Raw genomic sequence first — 16,786 nt, 5'->3', positions numbered from 1 at the left:
CTTTTCCTTTTTTTCCCTTCAAGCTGAATATTGATGCACACAGCCGAAATACTACAACTGTTATTGTTGACATTCTTGCCAGCTGCATCATCAAGTAAAATCCTAATTATTGTCTTGCCTCTCTTGTGCAGTTCGACCCAGAACAACCACAACAGCTGCTCCAACAACAACGACAACGACCACCACCACCACAACTCCCCCGACGACCACTACAACAAGCACTACACCAGTGAGCACAACCGTTCCCACCACCACCACGACTCCCTCTGCCACCACGACCGTAAGCACCACCACCACCACCACCTCTGCTGCTGTGACGCTCAGGCCCACGACCAGACGCCCGATGTCTCCTCAGACCCCCAGGAGCACGTCCACAGAGCAGCCTCGCCACGCCGCCGCCACGAGCACAGAGACGACCAGTTTCAGCAGCACAAGTCGGACGTCCACTTCCACGCACACACCCCTGCTGGGCCCGGTGGCCCCCAACAGCATCCAGAGAGAGAGCAACGGTAACCTCTCCCACAGAGGTGAGCCTCATGGTTTGTGCATAGGAATGTGAGGGTGACGTTTATGGATGCTGTGTGTGTTTTTCTGTGAGTGTAATGCTCCACTGCCATCACTATCGCTACCACCTGCCATTAAAGCAGCAGGGAGCTTTAAACCACTACTTACATCATTTTCCCTCCCCTCTCTGGCTTCACTTCCCCTTTGTCTCTTTTTCTGACCATCTGTGTATTTACTGTGCGCCCTCTTTCCCGCTCCGCTTTGCTCTCTCGCGCACACATATACACAAACCCGGTCTGCTTGTTGTCGGTCCCTCGTGAGCAGCGTGTAACAGAGCTGTCAGAGCTAACAAACGACGGTCCCCTCCATTCTCACCTGCCACCTCTCATCACTCATCCTCACTTTCTGACAGCCTCTCTCCCTCTCTTTGTCTCTCCCTCTCCTCGTCTCTTTCACTCTCGTTCTACGAAACTGGCAGCATTCTTCGTTCTCGCACCAATCAGGCTTCACTGGCGCACCAGAAAAATACCGCCTTACAGTTTGTTGCCCAGACAAACAATGACAGCAGAATATAACAGCAGTAACAATGGTTTACAAAGCCACGCTAAGACTTAAATTGTATTTGGAAGCGGAGAGGAATCCTTGATAGCACTGCGAAGCAAAATTGATAAACCACTGTGCTGCACACCACATGCTACAGAGTGATTCTGTTGCAGTGTTTTCAGCTTCCTCTGTGGCCTTTGCTACATTGAGACATTAACATAAGATAGTGGTGACTGTCAAACTGCCAAGGCAACTGTTTGTCCTCAAGTAATTTGTTCCTGTAGAGAGAAGAAAGAAAACACAAATCCTCCAAATAAGATGTTTTTCTAAGTACTGTTGTTTGTATATTCTACCAGCTCCAATATCATTGCATTGCCACTTTCACACAAAAGCAGATTAACAGTAAAACAGTGTCAAATTAGAAGAGCGCTTTCTGCCAGGCAATAGATGGTGAGGCACCTACTGCAATGCCTTCACTACCACTGCCAGATGCAACCAGCAGAGATTTGAATAAAGTTTTTTATATAGTATAGTGTATCCAACCACTATCATGTTTAATTTCTCACATTTATAACAAACTGAATTTCAAGAAAATCAGTCAAACTCAACTTTATTGTCAATTCTGCCATATATGCAGAACATATATAGGATTGAAATGCTGCTGCTTTCAGACCGCCAACATAAACAACAACAACAACAACAAGTACTAAGACGACACAAACGTTAAAGATAACAAGACACAGATAAAAGAATATGAACTGTAATGATAATATTAACTGCAGTGGATAATTATTGGGCAACTAGATTGAATGGTGCAAATAAAGATGTAATAGATGAACAAGCAGTATTTCATCCACAGAATGAGTAATTAGCAGCAGTTCTGTAGTGTTATCAAGATCAAGATATCGAGCATGGATAAAGAAAGAGAACTGTGATGATGATTTGAAGTAAGTGAGTTAATTTAGTCGTGAAGTCTGCATCTTTCATTTGTTAACTACTAGACCTTGTACGCTCCAATTTGGTGACCTTGCATAGTGGAGATGGCGACGGAGGAAACAAAACACAGGATTTATTCATCTCATATTATATCTAACTTTAGTGGATCATAATTTATGGAATTAATCTGCAGATGCTCCAGTTAAACAAAAACTTGAAACAAAACTTGTCTATAGATGTCAGTTTCTGCGCCAAAATATGGCCTGCAACTGACCAGTTAAGCCATGTTTTTAGCTTCAGATTTGTAGACAACTTCTGTCCCCTACCAACCAGTTAATCACTAATCATTAATCAATTAATGGCCATTAAGAAATTTAAAATAAATTACCCAGAGTTCACAGGTTGGTTTGGCATGTCTTGTTAGACTAGAAATGACAGATGGCACCATATGTTGAATTAGGACAAGTGGACAAGAAAAGCTGTTTTGTTTTATTATTCTGTTTGTTTAAATTGTGCTTCATAAATTAGTTGGTTCAAGTATTAATGCACTGTTAAAATATAAACTTGCATTTTTGCATTATTAATTCTAAATGATAAAAAATAACATCATGATGTTCAAGTATCGGTTAAGGAAAATGCACAAATTTTGCAACCCTAGCTGTAATAAAACAGTACAGTCATGACAGGTCCTTGACATTTTTACAAAAAATGTTGGACTGATGGGTCCACTTGCATGCAAGATTAGATGCGGACAGTAGCTCCAACCTTTTAGGCATGTAGACACACAGCCTTTCGCATGATGTTCCCCAGGTTTGTGATAGAAATCTTTACTTTAGGTCATCTCTGATGCTTGAATAGCATAGCCTACAGCTCAGTAGATAAGAAAAGAAGAAGCAGAAGGAAGTTTAACAGAAGTGGTTGGCAAGTGAGAAATATTGCCAGCTGCTGCACTGTGTTTGAACTCAGATTTTACAATATTGCACTTACATCAGAGACATTTCTCATTATATTGAGAAACCAGGAGAGGACTGAGGTTGAAAAAGCTGCACAGAGGGAAAGGAGAAAGGAAAGATGATGAAAGTGGGTGTGAAAGCTAGAGGAAAGGGAAGAATTAGAGACACTGGGAGAACAGGGAGATGAATGAGAATAAGAGCAAGGAGTAAAAGTAAGGATAGTTAAATAAAAGAGGTACAGTAAGAGACAATAAAAAGGCCATAGAGGGAAAAAAAAATGAACAGAGCACAAAAAGGAACATGACAGTCCAGCGCTTGAGCAGGGAGGAAGGGAGTTAAAAATGACAGACTGTTGGGAGGAAAAACAGTTTTTAACGCAGATACGAAAAGATGGGATGGAAAAGAAGCAGGAGAGAAGGTGATTTTCTGGGAATTAAAGAGAATGGCTGCTACAGCGAGTCTCGTCACTTTGGGAGTCTGGGTTTTCCAGAGTTACTAAGAGGCAAGAACATGTTTCCTCTAGTCTCTGAAGTTGTCAGCCTCCTCACCACAACACAAGTGCTCCAGATGAGAGGTGGAGCAGACACGGATGAGAAAATGGGGCATGAACAAGACGCGTCTCCGAACCCACGGGCCATGTGTTATAATTTTCAACTCGCTGCACACTGTCAAGTTTGCCGGCATCAGCTGTTACGCATGTGCGGCGCTGTGGCTGGCGTGGTGGAACGGGGAAGAACCCGGAGTTTCAGGAATAAAAGATAAACCACAGCTGGTACACGCAGCACAGATGCGTCTACGCTCTTACACATTTGAACCCCTTCTCTTGATGCCAGTAATTATTCATCAATCTTTCTGCAACGTTGGACTAGAAATGATGCTGTTAAAAGGACGGGTTCACAATTTTTTAAGCAGATGCACATATGAACACTGAAGCAGGTGTTGCTAGTAGCGATCATTCCCTCTGTTCGTACTGGCCGTAAAGAGATCCATTCTCAGTGTGCCTTACATATAAGTGATCCACATACTGTGTGAAAATGCACTCCAGACTTTATCTAAAGTTAACATGAGGCTTCAGCAGTCTGAACAACACAAATCAAGAGAGAGTCTTAATTAATTATCTTATTCCCTGTTTGTGTTACTTTAGTTCCACTGCAGCTCTGCATGAAAACACCATCTGTACACACAAAAAGAGGGAATTATGTTGGATAACACTGCAACTTTGGAGGATAAACCCTTAAACTGACGACCTCCTACTGCTGAATATTAGCTTCATATAAACTCTGGAATGTATTTTTTTTCAGACTGTGCATTCTGTCCACCATCACTTCAATTTTAGGCTACTGTGAGGAACTTTCATATTTTCTTGATTTTGGAGGCTCCTGCAGACTTAAGGGGTTTCCGCAGTTTATAACGTCAAAAAAACAAACTGGCAAACATACGACTCGCTGTCACTTTGACAGAGAAAATGAAAACGCAGGATGATTTCATCTGATTTCAAGGAGGCTCCGACCAGGTGGAAGTCATTAAGATTAATTATACAGAAATAAACGACCTTCTCATGGGTGGTCTTCGTAACTTATGTGGGTTAAGTGGAGTCATCAGTAGAAAATTGAGACCGTTTTACAACCAGTTAAAAACTCCTCATAGGAGCGTTAAAGGTTCAATTTGTGAGATTTAGGGGGATTGATTGGCACAGTATATGTATGTTTTCATTAGTGCACAGGGGTGTCACAATAAAAGTTTTAAGATGCCAGTAAATATACACACTGGTCCTTTAAGTATGTTAGGAAACCAAACTGTTAAAACATTCTGCTTTCAGTTTGATTTTTTCCTTTGATGGCTGTTCATTTTGACAGCAAAATTTAAAATGAAACAAACCGTCAAGACTTGCAAATCTTCCACTAAAGTATGGTTGACAGTCCGTGCAGTTAATATTTCTTCATACTGATTTAATATTATCTACTGTATATACTGTAGGCAACGTACACATTACCACAAGGTTATATTTAAGGGAGTTGAATATAAAGATATAAATAGAGACGTTTTTATAAAGGCAGAAAACAGCTAATTCTTTTTGAACTTAAAATCCCTCTAGCAATAATAGTCTTAATGAAATTGAGACCTTCTTTTTCTTCCTCGCTTTCTCTCTCTCTTTGCCTTCACTTTCCAGGACTGCCTCTTTCATAACTGCTGCTTTAATAAGATTCTATTAATCCGCTTTTTAGAGTCTTAGGACCCATTGGACATCACTCATACTTTAAGAAAAGCTAAATTTACTTCTGCTGAATCAGGACTCAGACACTTCAGTGCTCAGTCTGAAGTCAGATCACCTGCTGTGCCTCTTTATGTCAAAGTGTCTTTGTGCGTGTGTGTGTGTGTGTGTGTGTGTGTGTGTGTGTGTGTGTGTGTGTGTGTGTGTGTGTGTGTGTGTGTGTGTGCGCGCGCGTTCACTGAAAGGCAGTTCATCCTCCATGTGATTGCATTTATAAGAGATAATATGTCTTTCCCATTCGTCACTTCCCATCTGTGCCTTTTCCATGAGACAACTACGCAGATCCTCTTTCTAGAACGGTCCAATCAGTATGCGGCACCAGCGCTGTCATCTCCTCTGTTAATCTTTCTCACTAGACTTCATTATAGCCATCTGATCACACTTTGGCTAATGGCTAGCCTGCTGCTAATAGGAGGGCTGGGAGCAGGATTAATGCCACACTCCACGCCGACCTGCTGGGGTGAGAGTTGAAGGCTAGAACGGATACAAAGCATGTCTAGAATAAATGTGTCGTGTTGTAATGTGAAAAAACAACATGAAGACATGCTGTAGGAAAAGAATGGCAACACAAGGTCACGGTCAGCTGGAGTATCCACCTCTGAAAGATGGGTTGCACTTATACATAAACAAGCTTTGTATCAAATTAAACATAAACTAGAAGTGATGTGTTTTTTATTTAGACCCTTTATTGGACCCTTATTAAACTTATTAGGCAACAGAACTGTTTTGTGGTCCCATAAAACTGGCACAGCTTTGGCCTTTGCTTGGTAGATCTGATCGTTTTCCAATGGGGAAGAAGCAGATATGTGATTTCACTTTAGTTTACGGTACAGTTCTGTTATAATGTGTCCCAAATTAGCTTCTAAGAAAGTCTAATAAGGGTCAAACAGTGTGAAACAACTTTAATTTACAGAACAGTTCTGTTCTAATGTGTCACGAATAATTAAGTCTAATAAGGGGGCTGATTAGGGAATAACTACTATCTCATAGAGAACATATTATTTCTAGTTTTTTGTCTAATTTGGTCTTATTAATATCCTGTAAAATAAAGTGTGACCAAAAGATGTATCGTGTCCTAAATCGATATTTGCATTTGAATCAAATTGGTACAAATTCTGATGAGTTCCTCTTTGTCTCACACACACATCTCACTGAATTCATATGGCATCCCAGGTTCATCCGCATATTATTTACACATGCTGTTGAGAAAAACTCTGTAGTCCAAAGTGAAATCAGATGGATTCTCTGCCTGTGTTTTATGCAAATAAGCCATTTCCAGCGTGATGCTTCAAACTCTCTCTAGCAAGGCCTTTGGGGAGCGTGTTTGGGAGCAGAACTTTCTGCTTACTTTTCTTTTTCTCTCTCTTTCTCTCTCTCTGTTCATCTCAGCTGCCAGTGATCACTACCTCATAGGTAACAACATCACAGTAGCTGTTCTGGGGATAGTCATTCCTATCGGTGAGTACTCTTGACTTCCTCGCTGTATTGCCTTTGCTTTCTGCCCGCCTGCTTCTCCCTCCTCGCTTCTCTGTCTCTGCTTGTCGCTCAAGTCCTGCATGTTGTGTGCGGATGTTGTACTTTGTGTGTGTGTGTGTGTGTGTGTGTGTGTGTACACGTGTGAATGAGTGGGTTTTAGAGTGTGCATGCCCTCCCACCCGACTGATTAAAATGAGTGTTTCGTATTTAACAGCAACAATTTGTGTCTTTTGAACATGCAAGTCCGACGTCAGCCTCAGCCGTGATGCTTGAGTGCAAAATAATAGTTTAGTAATTGAGAAAATGTACTGAGCTGTGGTATTATCCAACAATAGCCTCCTGGCCCATGGCTATAAAACGCCATTATGGGCCAGTAAGCTCGTCAGTCAGCGATGGCCAGGCCTTTGCAATGTGCGCATTGTGTCATTATTAATGAGATTTGAGCAAATTGGAAACTCAGTTCATGTTTTGTCATCACATTTGACCAGCTGTTATAACATTAAGCTTGTGTTCCCACTCTGATCGTACAGTATTGCTTACACTGAAATCAATCCAGTGCTCTGACCTATTTCTCTTACCCAGTGGACTAAGAGTGTGTTACACAGTGGAAATATCAAATGACTGAAAAGGAGCTTAATGAGATAAAATTTTATTTCCCAGGTCAGAATTTCCATTGTTCCACATAAAAAAGAAAACATTATTTCCCAGGTCAAATAACATATTCTCTGTACAGGCTGTAAAAATAACTCAGTACTGTTTTACAATAAGACTACTTTGCTATAAGACTATTGTAAATGATTTAGAAATGGTTTATAATCATGTTATTAATATGTTGGAAACACTCAAAGGAGCAATATGTAGCAGTTGTGTGTGCAGAAATTAGTGCAACAGTGAGTTGGAGATGAAATATTACATGGGTTGAAATCTTATCACTGCACAGTCTGTGGTTGAGGCAAGTTGAGATTTGAGTTGCATTTGAGATAATAATACAGCTAACTGGCTGATTTGTTGCAATAATTCGTAGCCAACTCATTCACTGTTATGTCTACGTGCCGTACACTGATATAGTGGGTCAGCTATCTCACATGATTGCACAAGGACTTATGGGTAGTCTTTTGTTAATGTTGTGTAAATTAAATGCTTTTGGGGTTATTTTAAAAAGGTTAAATTATGTATGCTAATAATATGTTGGATTTATGTTAATGTGTTTTTTCAGACATATTTTAATTAAAGACAAAAAAAAAAAAACAAAAAAAAAAAACCTCCGTTGAAGATCCTTGATCTATTAAGATTGTCTTATTGTAAAGTGGTGCCAAAAACTCAATTCGGTCCCCACACTATCATCAAACTAATAAAAGGTAGGCATACAGAGATACAGAGTTCTTACAATCAGACCGGCTAGTAAAGTTAATCTATTCTATTAGCTTTAATTAAAATGGAAATCAAATTTTATGGAAATATTTAATACTTTCATGCATGACCTAACAGAGAAATCAGCTGAATGTGCAAATGACCTTATAGTATCAGCATATGTCGCTAATTGAGATCTCTTTCATCCCTAATATTGAATACTTTGATAAATTATGGGAACTCTAAAACATCGTAAAGCCGTTTTTTTTCCTCTTTTCATTCCTGACGATTGAGATATCAGCTCATTAAAACAACCCCCGAGACTGTTAACCCTCTCTGCTCCATCTCTAATTCTGTCCTTCTGCCATTCATTGCTGCCATAAATCCCCACATTCTGCATTTTTTGGCAGCTTTGAAACATTAATTATTGTCGGAGGTCCACGAGGGGCCGGATTTCTGCACCCCAGTCCTCCGCTCACATCCACTAATGCGCCACGCCCACCCACGGCTCCAAGAGGGCAAGCAGCCCCAGCAATGATTATCAGTATTTAGAAAAAAGTCAGGCTGTTATGCCACTCTCTAATTGGAGTGAAATTTTCTAAATGAGACAAAAGCTGGTATGTTTTTTAAACCAGTTAGCATTTAGAGAAGAACAAAGGAGGATCTGGGGTTTCCAGCCCATTCACACAGGGATCTCAAGTGTCTATCCAACAAAAGAGCAATTAGACGGGGCTTCCAGAAGGGATTCAGACACATCTATGCACGTGGGCACACATAAATACACACACCCACACACACTTGTTTATCTCTCCTCATTGACACACCTCTGTTCTGGCTGTTGGTCTCTGCACACACATAAACTCATACATGCACGCTGCACACACAGGTCCTACAGGGCAGCTACGCAGCCGTGCTGATATGGTAATGAGAGGAGAGAGACTGAGCTTATCTCAAATCCTCCAGTCCCCCGTTTGCTCTCTCCATCCCTCCTCTTCTTCTTCCCCTGTCCATTCTCCTCTCATAACCCCGTCCAAGAACACCAGAGTCGGAAGATAGTGTTTCATTTTATTTTGCCCAGACCGGTGCAAAATTGTAAATCGTGGCACAAGAATAATAAGACGATGACAGTCAAGCAATCCTGCTGGACTTGGATTTGAAAAACCCTCAAACAGTAATCACTGGCTTCAGGACCTGAATGTTACAAGATTTAATATAAAAGTATCTGTGGTTCAGCCTTTGTGTGTGTGCATGTGTGTGTGTGTGCATGTGTCTCGGATGTGGAGTTGATAGTACAGTGTGTGTGTGATTTTGCGTGCAGGCATTCATTGTTGTAAATTGTGCATGTGCATTCATGTCTGAGTGTTTTTGATCATCGGGTAGATTGAGACTGAGATGGACTGTAATAGAATGTATATATTTATATACAGTATGAAGGCTCATTATTTTTTTCTTAAATAGCAGATGGATATACAGGGTCTCCCAGAGGAAATTGTGTAGCCGAGGTGGTTAGCCAACCCAATCATGAAATGTAATGTTTTTGATTTTGTCTATTAAAGGACCAGTGTGTAAGATATATGGTGGTCTACTGGCCAACTGTTGCATTTTCATTACCTTAGAGTGAGCCATTTATATCTACAGAAACCACACATTCTTACATGGCCAACATGTGGCACATTTTTACTAGGGATGCTACAGTACCAGACATTTAGTAGTCCATGTTAACCGTGAATTTCCAGCAATAACAGCAATAAAATTCAGCCATTGCTATTTTTATTTGCCACCTAAAATAAAAACTCTTTTATTTACTGACACAAAGGTGAGGATGTTGCTCATGTCTGGGAAATAATGGAGTGCAAAAATAATTTCTGCAGCTCAACTTTGAATATAAGTAAGAGTCAATTAGCCTACTAATATAGGCTAGAGCTATGGTTGCATTATGTTAGCCTAAACACAGTAGCCTTTAGCATTTAGCCACTGCAAACGGCATGAAACATAATTTGCTACACAGCAATGCCGCTGTCTCAAACAAAAATAATGGTAACATTATTTCAGCAGAGGGGTAACAAGGATATGTTGTTAATGTAACATTGACATGAACTGAAACTCACTCAGTTCCGCAAATTTTTCAGTAATCCTGGATGATCCTCCTCGATCACAAAGTGATACGTGACTGTGTTTACTGTCTCTCCTTTCAGTGAGTCAGTGCAGAGCTGTCTCTGCAGCTGCACTTGTCACTGTCTTAAACGTGTAAAAAAATCTACACACTGAACTTTAAATATATGACTTTTGCTGTGCTTAATATTAGGCGAGGTGGGCCACTGCCAATATAAAACACTGTGGGAAGTCTTTATGCATCTAAAATTTTCGTGCTTTCCTGATTTCCCAGCTAATTCTTTAAGAGAGTGAAGAAAGAGAGTGAAGCACTTAAAGCACCTTAAGGTGATTACAAGCAAGGTTATTTAAACAAAATGATCAGAATTTTGTTGAGTGAATTAATTGATAAATTCCCTTTTTTTGCTCCCATGACATCACAAACTTCTTCTAGTTTTTTGCTAACAATGTGTAGGAGTCCACCACCTTTTCACCTTAATTTAATTCCTCTACAAACCTGAATTGAATTATTTATGATTTTGAAAATAAAAACAAAAAATAATGAGCCCTCATTACATACAGAAAAGTGTGCAAGGTGTGTGTGTATGTGTGTGTGAGTGCTTAAAGCGCCGCTCTGTGTCCCCTGGGCTGTGTTAACGCTCCCGCCGTGTGTTGTTGTTGTGTGTGTGTTAAACACATGCAGTCCCTATCCTTGCCACAGTGGTCATCGGATTGCTCTGCACCGGCGGATACCTGGTTTGGCGCAACTGGCGGCGCAAGAACACCAAGAGCATGAACTTCGACAACCCCGTGTACCGCAAGACCACGGAGGACGACGACGACGAGATCCACATCGGGCGGCACAGCGAGTCCATCGGCCACGTGTACCCAGCAGTGAGTGGCAGCCACAGTCAGCCGTTCATAGCGCTTCCTCTAGGGGGCGGCATCACAGACAGCAACTCTCACTGGTACTCGGGGGCGCCGATGCTCTCCAGCGGCAAATGAGAGAAGCTGCAGAAGGGAAGAAAGGAGTTTGGAATATTTGAGATCTGGGAGTATGTGCAGGGGTTTGGAAAAGCCCGTTTGTTGTTCATGTAGGCCTGGAGAGAAAGAGCAGGCTTGCACACGCACACGCCCACATTCTCACACATCAGTTCTGCAGTAATCACTGAACGCACCAATCATCCACACACGTGTAAGCCCTTCACCAGTACATCATGTTCACATTTATCTCACCTTCATGGCCATAATCATACAGTACATTCTTTTATCAGCATCGCACCCTTATCGTCAACCAACCTGCCATTTGTTTGTACATTGTGTTAGTTTTTTTGGTTGTGGAAGTGTTTGTTCTGGGAGACATTTTTACTTATGAAGCTCCCATTTCCTGACAAAACTCCTTACACGGACACATATCATCTTTGTTTACAGAAGCAGCTCATGCAAAGGTTTGTGAAAACATGCACCACAAGGTAGCATCCTTATTAGAGAGGAATTTTGTGGAAGTTTTGTTTGCTGTTACAAAATGATCTCAAAAGCTTGTCCACACATTAGAGGGGCACTGAGGCTTAAATAAGTATGTATGACAGAGAGAGAGAGATGCATAAATAGGGGGAGTGTATGATTTTAGCATTGAGATGGCTTTGAAGAGAAAGAGGACTGGCTTTACAGTCACCTCAGACAGCTGAGTGAAAGGACGGCGGAGCACAGGACCGGACCATTCTGCAGATAAATATTGGATTTTTAGAGTGGACAGAAACATCATGACATTGCCCTTATGTGATTTTTATGTTTTCATTACAGTGTAAATAAGACATGAAGGATAAAAAGGGGAGCACAAATCAAAACTAAGGACAATCCAAAATAGAATTTCTCATATTCTGTCTTGAGTGCAGTTGCAGACACCATGAATCTGCCCTGTTGATTTCCCATTGATGCAGATGCATTATTGAGAATCACTTATTGGGCATGAAGCTGCATTTTCTACAAAATCCGGAAACAATGCCAGCTCTGATTTGCCCTCAAATGCACTTAAATGTAAAAAAAGGAGCATCATCAGGACGTTTATTGAATATATTTGTTGTTTTTACGTAAAGGAAGCACAGAATGGTAGCCAAAAAAGGATTATAGTGGGGGGGTGGAAGTCTAGCGCTTTGATCGGTTGGCATGGTAACACAGATTTCTTTGTGTAGCTCCAGAGAGAAAAGGAGGCAAGGAATTCTGGGTATCACTGGCATGATGACAGGCTGGAAACACACACTCACACACACACGCGCGCGAAACAGGTGCACGCCTGAGTCATATTAAGATTCAAGGTCGAATTAACAGCCACCCTCAGTGAAGGGCTGCACAGAGGAGACTATACTCCCTCTCCTAGTTTTATTATACACATGTCCAAATCTCTTTTATTGTCCTTTTTCTTCCATGTTCTCTTCCTTTTCTTTCCTCTCCTCTTCTCTCCTTTCCTTTCCATCTGTGGCAAAGTGGCATCTCAGACAGCCAGAGAAATCAGGTTGGCATTATGTGGGCCAGACATTTTCAGCCGTAGGCGAGCGTCCTGCATTCCTCACATAGGAGCAGCCAGAGAAGGAGGGAATGAACAAGAGGGGCGACTGGAAAGAAAAGAGGAAGGTCAGGGAGAAGAAAGAAGGAAGGAGCACACCCTTAGGAATAAAGGTGCTAACTAGAACCATGTACGGTTCTTCGGCTTGTCCCCATATTAGAACCTTTTCTTCCTGGTAGAATCCTATGTAAAGGTTCCACGGAGGAGGTCATTCAGGAGGTTCTGTATGGAGACCAACATTAAGGAATATACAGTATAACCCTTTATGTTTGGTTCTACAAAGGTATAACTTACACCTAGAACCATCTGCGAAAGGTTCCACCCAGTATAGGGGTGGGGGCGCTATCAGAGGTGCAACCCACCAAGGTGATCCTAATGAGAACCCTTTGATATTCCAAGGATTTTATCTCGAACCCAGCAGGGGAGATCTACCAAGAACCATTTCATATTCCAAGGGTTTCATCTAGAAGCCACCAGGGGGTTCTACCAAGAACCCTTTTATATCTCTTTCCTCTATAAGGAGGAAGGACGATCTAAAAATACTAAGGGGTTTCACCTGTAACCCTCTTGTATCCCGAGGGATCTACAAAGAACCATGTTTTATTCAACAATCCTTGAACTCGTTCTTTCAAAAGGGTTCTTTGAATGATGAGGCTTAATGGAAACTTTAACTCTTGATGAACCATTTCTTCCAAAAAAGCGTTCTTTAGAAGCAAGTGGTTTTTGTGTAGAACCCCAGCCCTTCAGGAAGAACCACTTTTGAACCCTTATTTCTAAGAGTGCAGGAGAACCAACTGCATATGAACCTGCTGTTTCTTTTCTGGATGCCGTCTCAACTTGAATCTCTCACCTGATTTCTTTCTTTGTTCTCTCTCTCTCTCTCTCTCTCCATCATGCTGCTTCTTCTTTTCCTTGTTTCTATCTCACCTCTCTGTCCCTCCTTCACCAGCCTGCTGTGGTAACCGTCTTTTTATCTGCTGTTTGCAGCGCGTGGCACTCAGTCTGGAGGATGATGGCTATCCCTGAGGGGGTGGGGGGGGGCATGCGTCCTGCACACACCCCTCCTCCTTCCCCGATCCCATCCTGGCCCCTCCTCTCACCACAGCCTCTACACCACTACAATGAGGCCAGTACAACGCAGACGAGAAAGAGAAGGAGTCCTCATTTTGCCTCCCCTTTTAAGGAGCAGGGATGACATGTACATGTTGTGTATCCCCCCCTTCCTCTCCTCTCTCTCCTGGAGTAACATTACTACCACTACTAGCCACTACTACTCCCTTTAGTGCTAGTTTGTCTGTAGTCTCTGCTCCACTCCTCTCTTCTCTCTGCCTCTTGTTAGCTGTAGTGGTGTATAAAAATGCTGCTTGATGATTTTGTTCAAACTAACCTCATCTGGCTGTCTCAGTGCACATTGTAAATAGAGGGCTGTCTGGCCACCGTACAAGGGGAAAAAGCTGGCATGCATTATTTTTAATTCCTCATATTATGACTTTTTATTTATTTGTGTGCGTTTGCTGTTGTAAATATGTAATCAGCATCTCTCAGTGAGCAGCACTTAAGGCAGATTTGTTCAAGTTTGCAAGGATATACAAGGACGTTTTTGTTTTTCCTTCAGAGTTCCCTTTACATCTTGAGTAGACATGACAGATTTTTTTTATAAACAACAGGGGAATTTCATCTTTTCTCACACCCTGCCTCTCAGATTCGCCCCTTGACATACTGTATGTAGGCAGGCGAAACTAAATATAGCCAAGGGGAAAAGAGACAGCGGAAAAAAATGAAGGGGTTGTCTGCATGTTGGAGGTGATTTCGGGGTGAAAGAGTGCGGGAGGGGGCTTTTTTTTTTTTTGAGGGGAATAGGAGGATTTGTGCCACCAGAGGGTAGTGCCTCAAGGCAAAAAGGCAGCAGGGCAGAAAAGGCAAAGGATTATGGGTAATCCTCTCTCCTGGTGTCAGAGGTGTGCCTACAGTCGATAATGAACTTGGGATTGTTTGTTTATTTGCGGTGGGTGTTAAGACTCACACGTCGTGTGTTCCTGACTTTTTGTTTGTCTTTGCTGTCTGGATGTGAAGACTTAACTCTGAAATACTGACGGCAGCAGAGACAGAGTTACAAAACAACTTCATGTGACTGCTCTGAGATATGAAAATGGTACTTTGAGGTATTTGTATTTGTCACAATACCAGATTTTAAACTTTAAAAAGTCCTAAACACAGAAAATAGACTGAGCTGAGATCTTGAATGAGCACTGAGATCATTTTTATAGTATCAGTACTGTCAAAATGTATTGTTTTCAAATGCAGTATTGAAAAAGTATTGATACTTTTGACAACTTTACTTTGAGGTACCGAGTTCTGTCACTTTGACCTGCTGCCAAGCACTGTGTGTTTTCACGGCACTTCATCGATCCAGAGGTTGGCTGTGTTGGAGGTACTGAAACATAAACTACGCAACCGAACTCGCAACTTTTGCCAATTTTTGTCGCTCAAAATGATCAGTTTTGATCAGCCAAATATAACTACTTTGATACTTTTATGACACTGACCGAATTGCATCAGGACTGTAGAGTAAATGCCCTGCCGTTCAGTAGTTAATATCAGTAGTAAATCTCAGCATGTTTGTCTCATAATTGGTTGGCGATTTGCTGTCTATTGTTAAACATCATAGAGGCATGTAAGAAAAACACTGTTTTGCTCAGAGACGGGGATAATTATTTTGTTATTTTACCACCAGATCTTTGAAGAGCTTCTTCCTTTGACTTGAGCATTTGAACCGTAATGTGTTGTGTAATTTTCTTTCTGTTAAAATGTAAATGGTATCATTCAGGACTTGTTGGAAGCTAAGGTATCGATGTCTCTATCATTTTTTTAAATGATACCCGGCCTTGAATATAAGCTTGTTAGAATAGCAAACTAGTCTCTCTCACTTCTTTAATACATAAAAAAAGACGTTTTAATTGTTTACATGTTTATGACAGTTCAGCATTTTAGCCCAAAAAGTTGTGCGAGTAGACTATTAGACTCAAAATCCTAAAAATCTTAGATATTCAAATTTCTGTATAAGTTTTAGCAGCTTCTTCACACGTTCCTGAAATTTTCCTTAGTTTAGAAGTCCTAAAATCAAACTCAAATTGAATATTTAGCATGTAATTTCTTCTGTTGTTTACGTCCCAGTACCTCCATCATGGCCAAACTGTGACGTAGGTTCAAACACTCACACACCAAGAATGATAACTATAACAGTAATTATAAATATATCATTTTAAAAATCACCACATCATCCACTTGAGTTAAAATGATTTTTAAAGAGACATATTTCTTATTATTGTTACGGTTATTGTTCCTGGTGTGGATGGACCTTTAGTGTTTGCACTTGATCACCCCATAAACATCGATCCCAGTGTGTCAGTGGCTAAACAGCACAGCTTCTTTTCCGTCTCTCGTTCACTTTGTCAGCAATGTGGCTGTGTGTTTACTAGACGAGACGCTGTAGAAAGAGAGCCCGCTGTCGGGAGGGACGTCTTTCCGCTGTCACCGGCTGCTCAGCGTGGTTGTTAGCGGTCCTGCTTTGTATGAGCAGATGAGTAATAATACGCTGAGGCTGACTGAGCCCAGCGCTGATTTGATTTGAAAGCTGGATAGAGAGGGAACGTGTAAACCAGCGTTAAGAGCTGATCTTCCTCTGGCTCGCCACAGATGAGGTTCCAGCCCATTGAATCAGATGGAATTCATGCCTAGCAAGTATCGCAATAACTGCTCACAATGTGCTCACAGTGAATTACTGGAGGCCGTCATGACAACTCAACATGATATCCTTTACAAGTAGTTATGGCAAATTACTCCTGTTCTGGACGTCATTTAGTCTCAATTAAGGGCATTTTGAAGGAGTTAAGCACACTTATAATGTATTATATAAGGTGTAAAGGTGCTTTACATTGTCTGAACTAGACATCCAACATTCTAACGAACAGTTTCAACAATGTTTTTCATAAACCTTATATATGGCTGAATAAAATGCAAAAAAAACAGCATGCAAACATTAGTCTTCCAAATATAGGCTCAGTATAGTGTCAGCATATGAATTCATTTTACTGTACA

General features: G+C 41.2%; 1 protein-coding gene across 2 annotated transcripts in view; it reads left to right on the top strand.

Annotated features, from left to right (window-relative positions):
- The window catches only part of lrp8 (low density lipoprotein receptor-related protein 8, apolipoprotein e receptor), a 246,160-nt gene extending 231,177 nt beyond the window's left edge, over positions 1–14,983 (top strand). The window contains exons 16-19 of one of the 2 annotated variants that reach the window (XM_084723705.1): positions 132–527; positions 6,598–6,666; positions 10,829–11,019; positions 13,676–14,983. In XM_084723705.1, coding sequence (XP_084579831.1) covers positions 132–527; positions 6,598–6,666; positions 10,829–11,019; positions 13,676–13,714 — 695 coding nt within the window. In that variant the 3' untranslated portion in view covers positions 13,715–14,983. Of the gene's footprint in view, positions 1–131; positions 528–6,597; positions 6,667–10,828; positions 11,972–13,675 lie in introns of those variants that run through there. The other variant, XM_084723704.1, reaches the window with a different exon arrangement.
- The last annotated feature ends 1,803 nt before the right edge of the window (positions 14,984–16,786 follow it).

Source organism: Lutjanus erythropterus, chromosome 7 (genome assembly GCF_056507025.1).
Source record: "Lutjanus erythropterus isolate fLutEry1 chromosome 7, fLutEry1.hap2, whole genome shotgun sequence".
Lineage (NCBI taxonomy): Eukaryota > Metazoa > Chordata > Actinopteri > Lutjaniformes > Lutjanidae > Lutjanus > Lutjanus erythropterus.
Note: the sequence above shows the minus strand (reverse complement) of the source record. Positions and strands in the feature narration are given on the sequence as shown.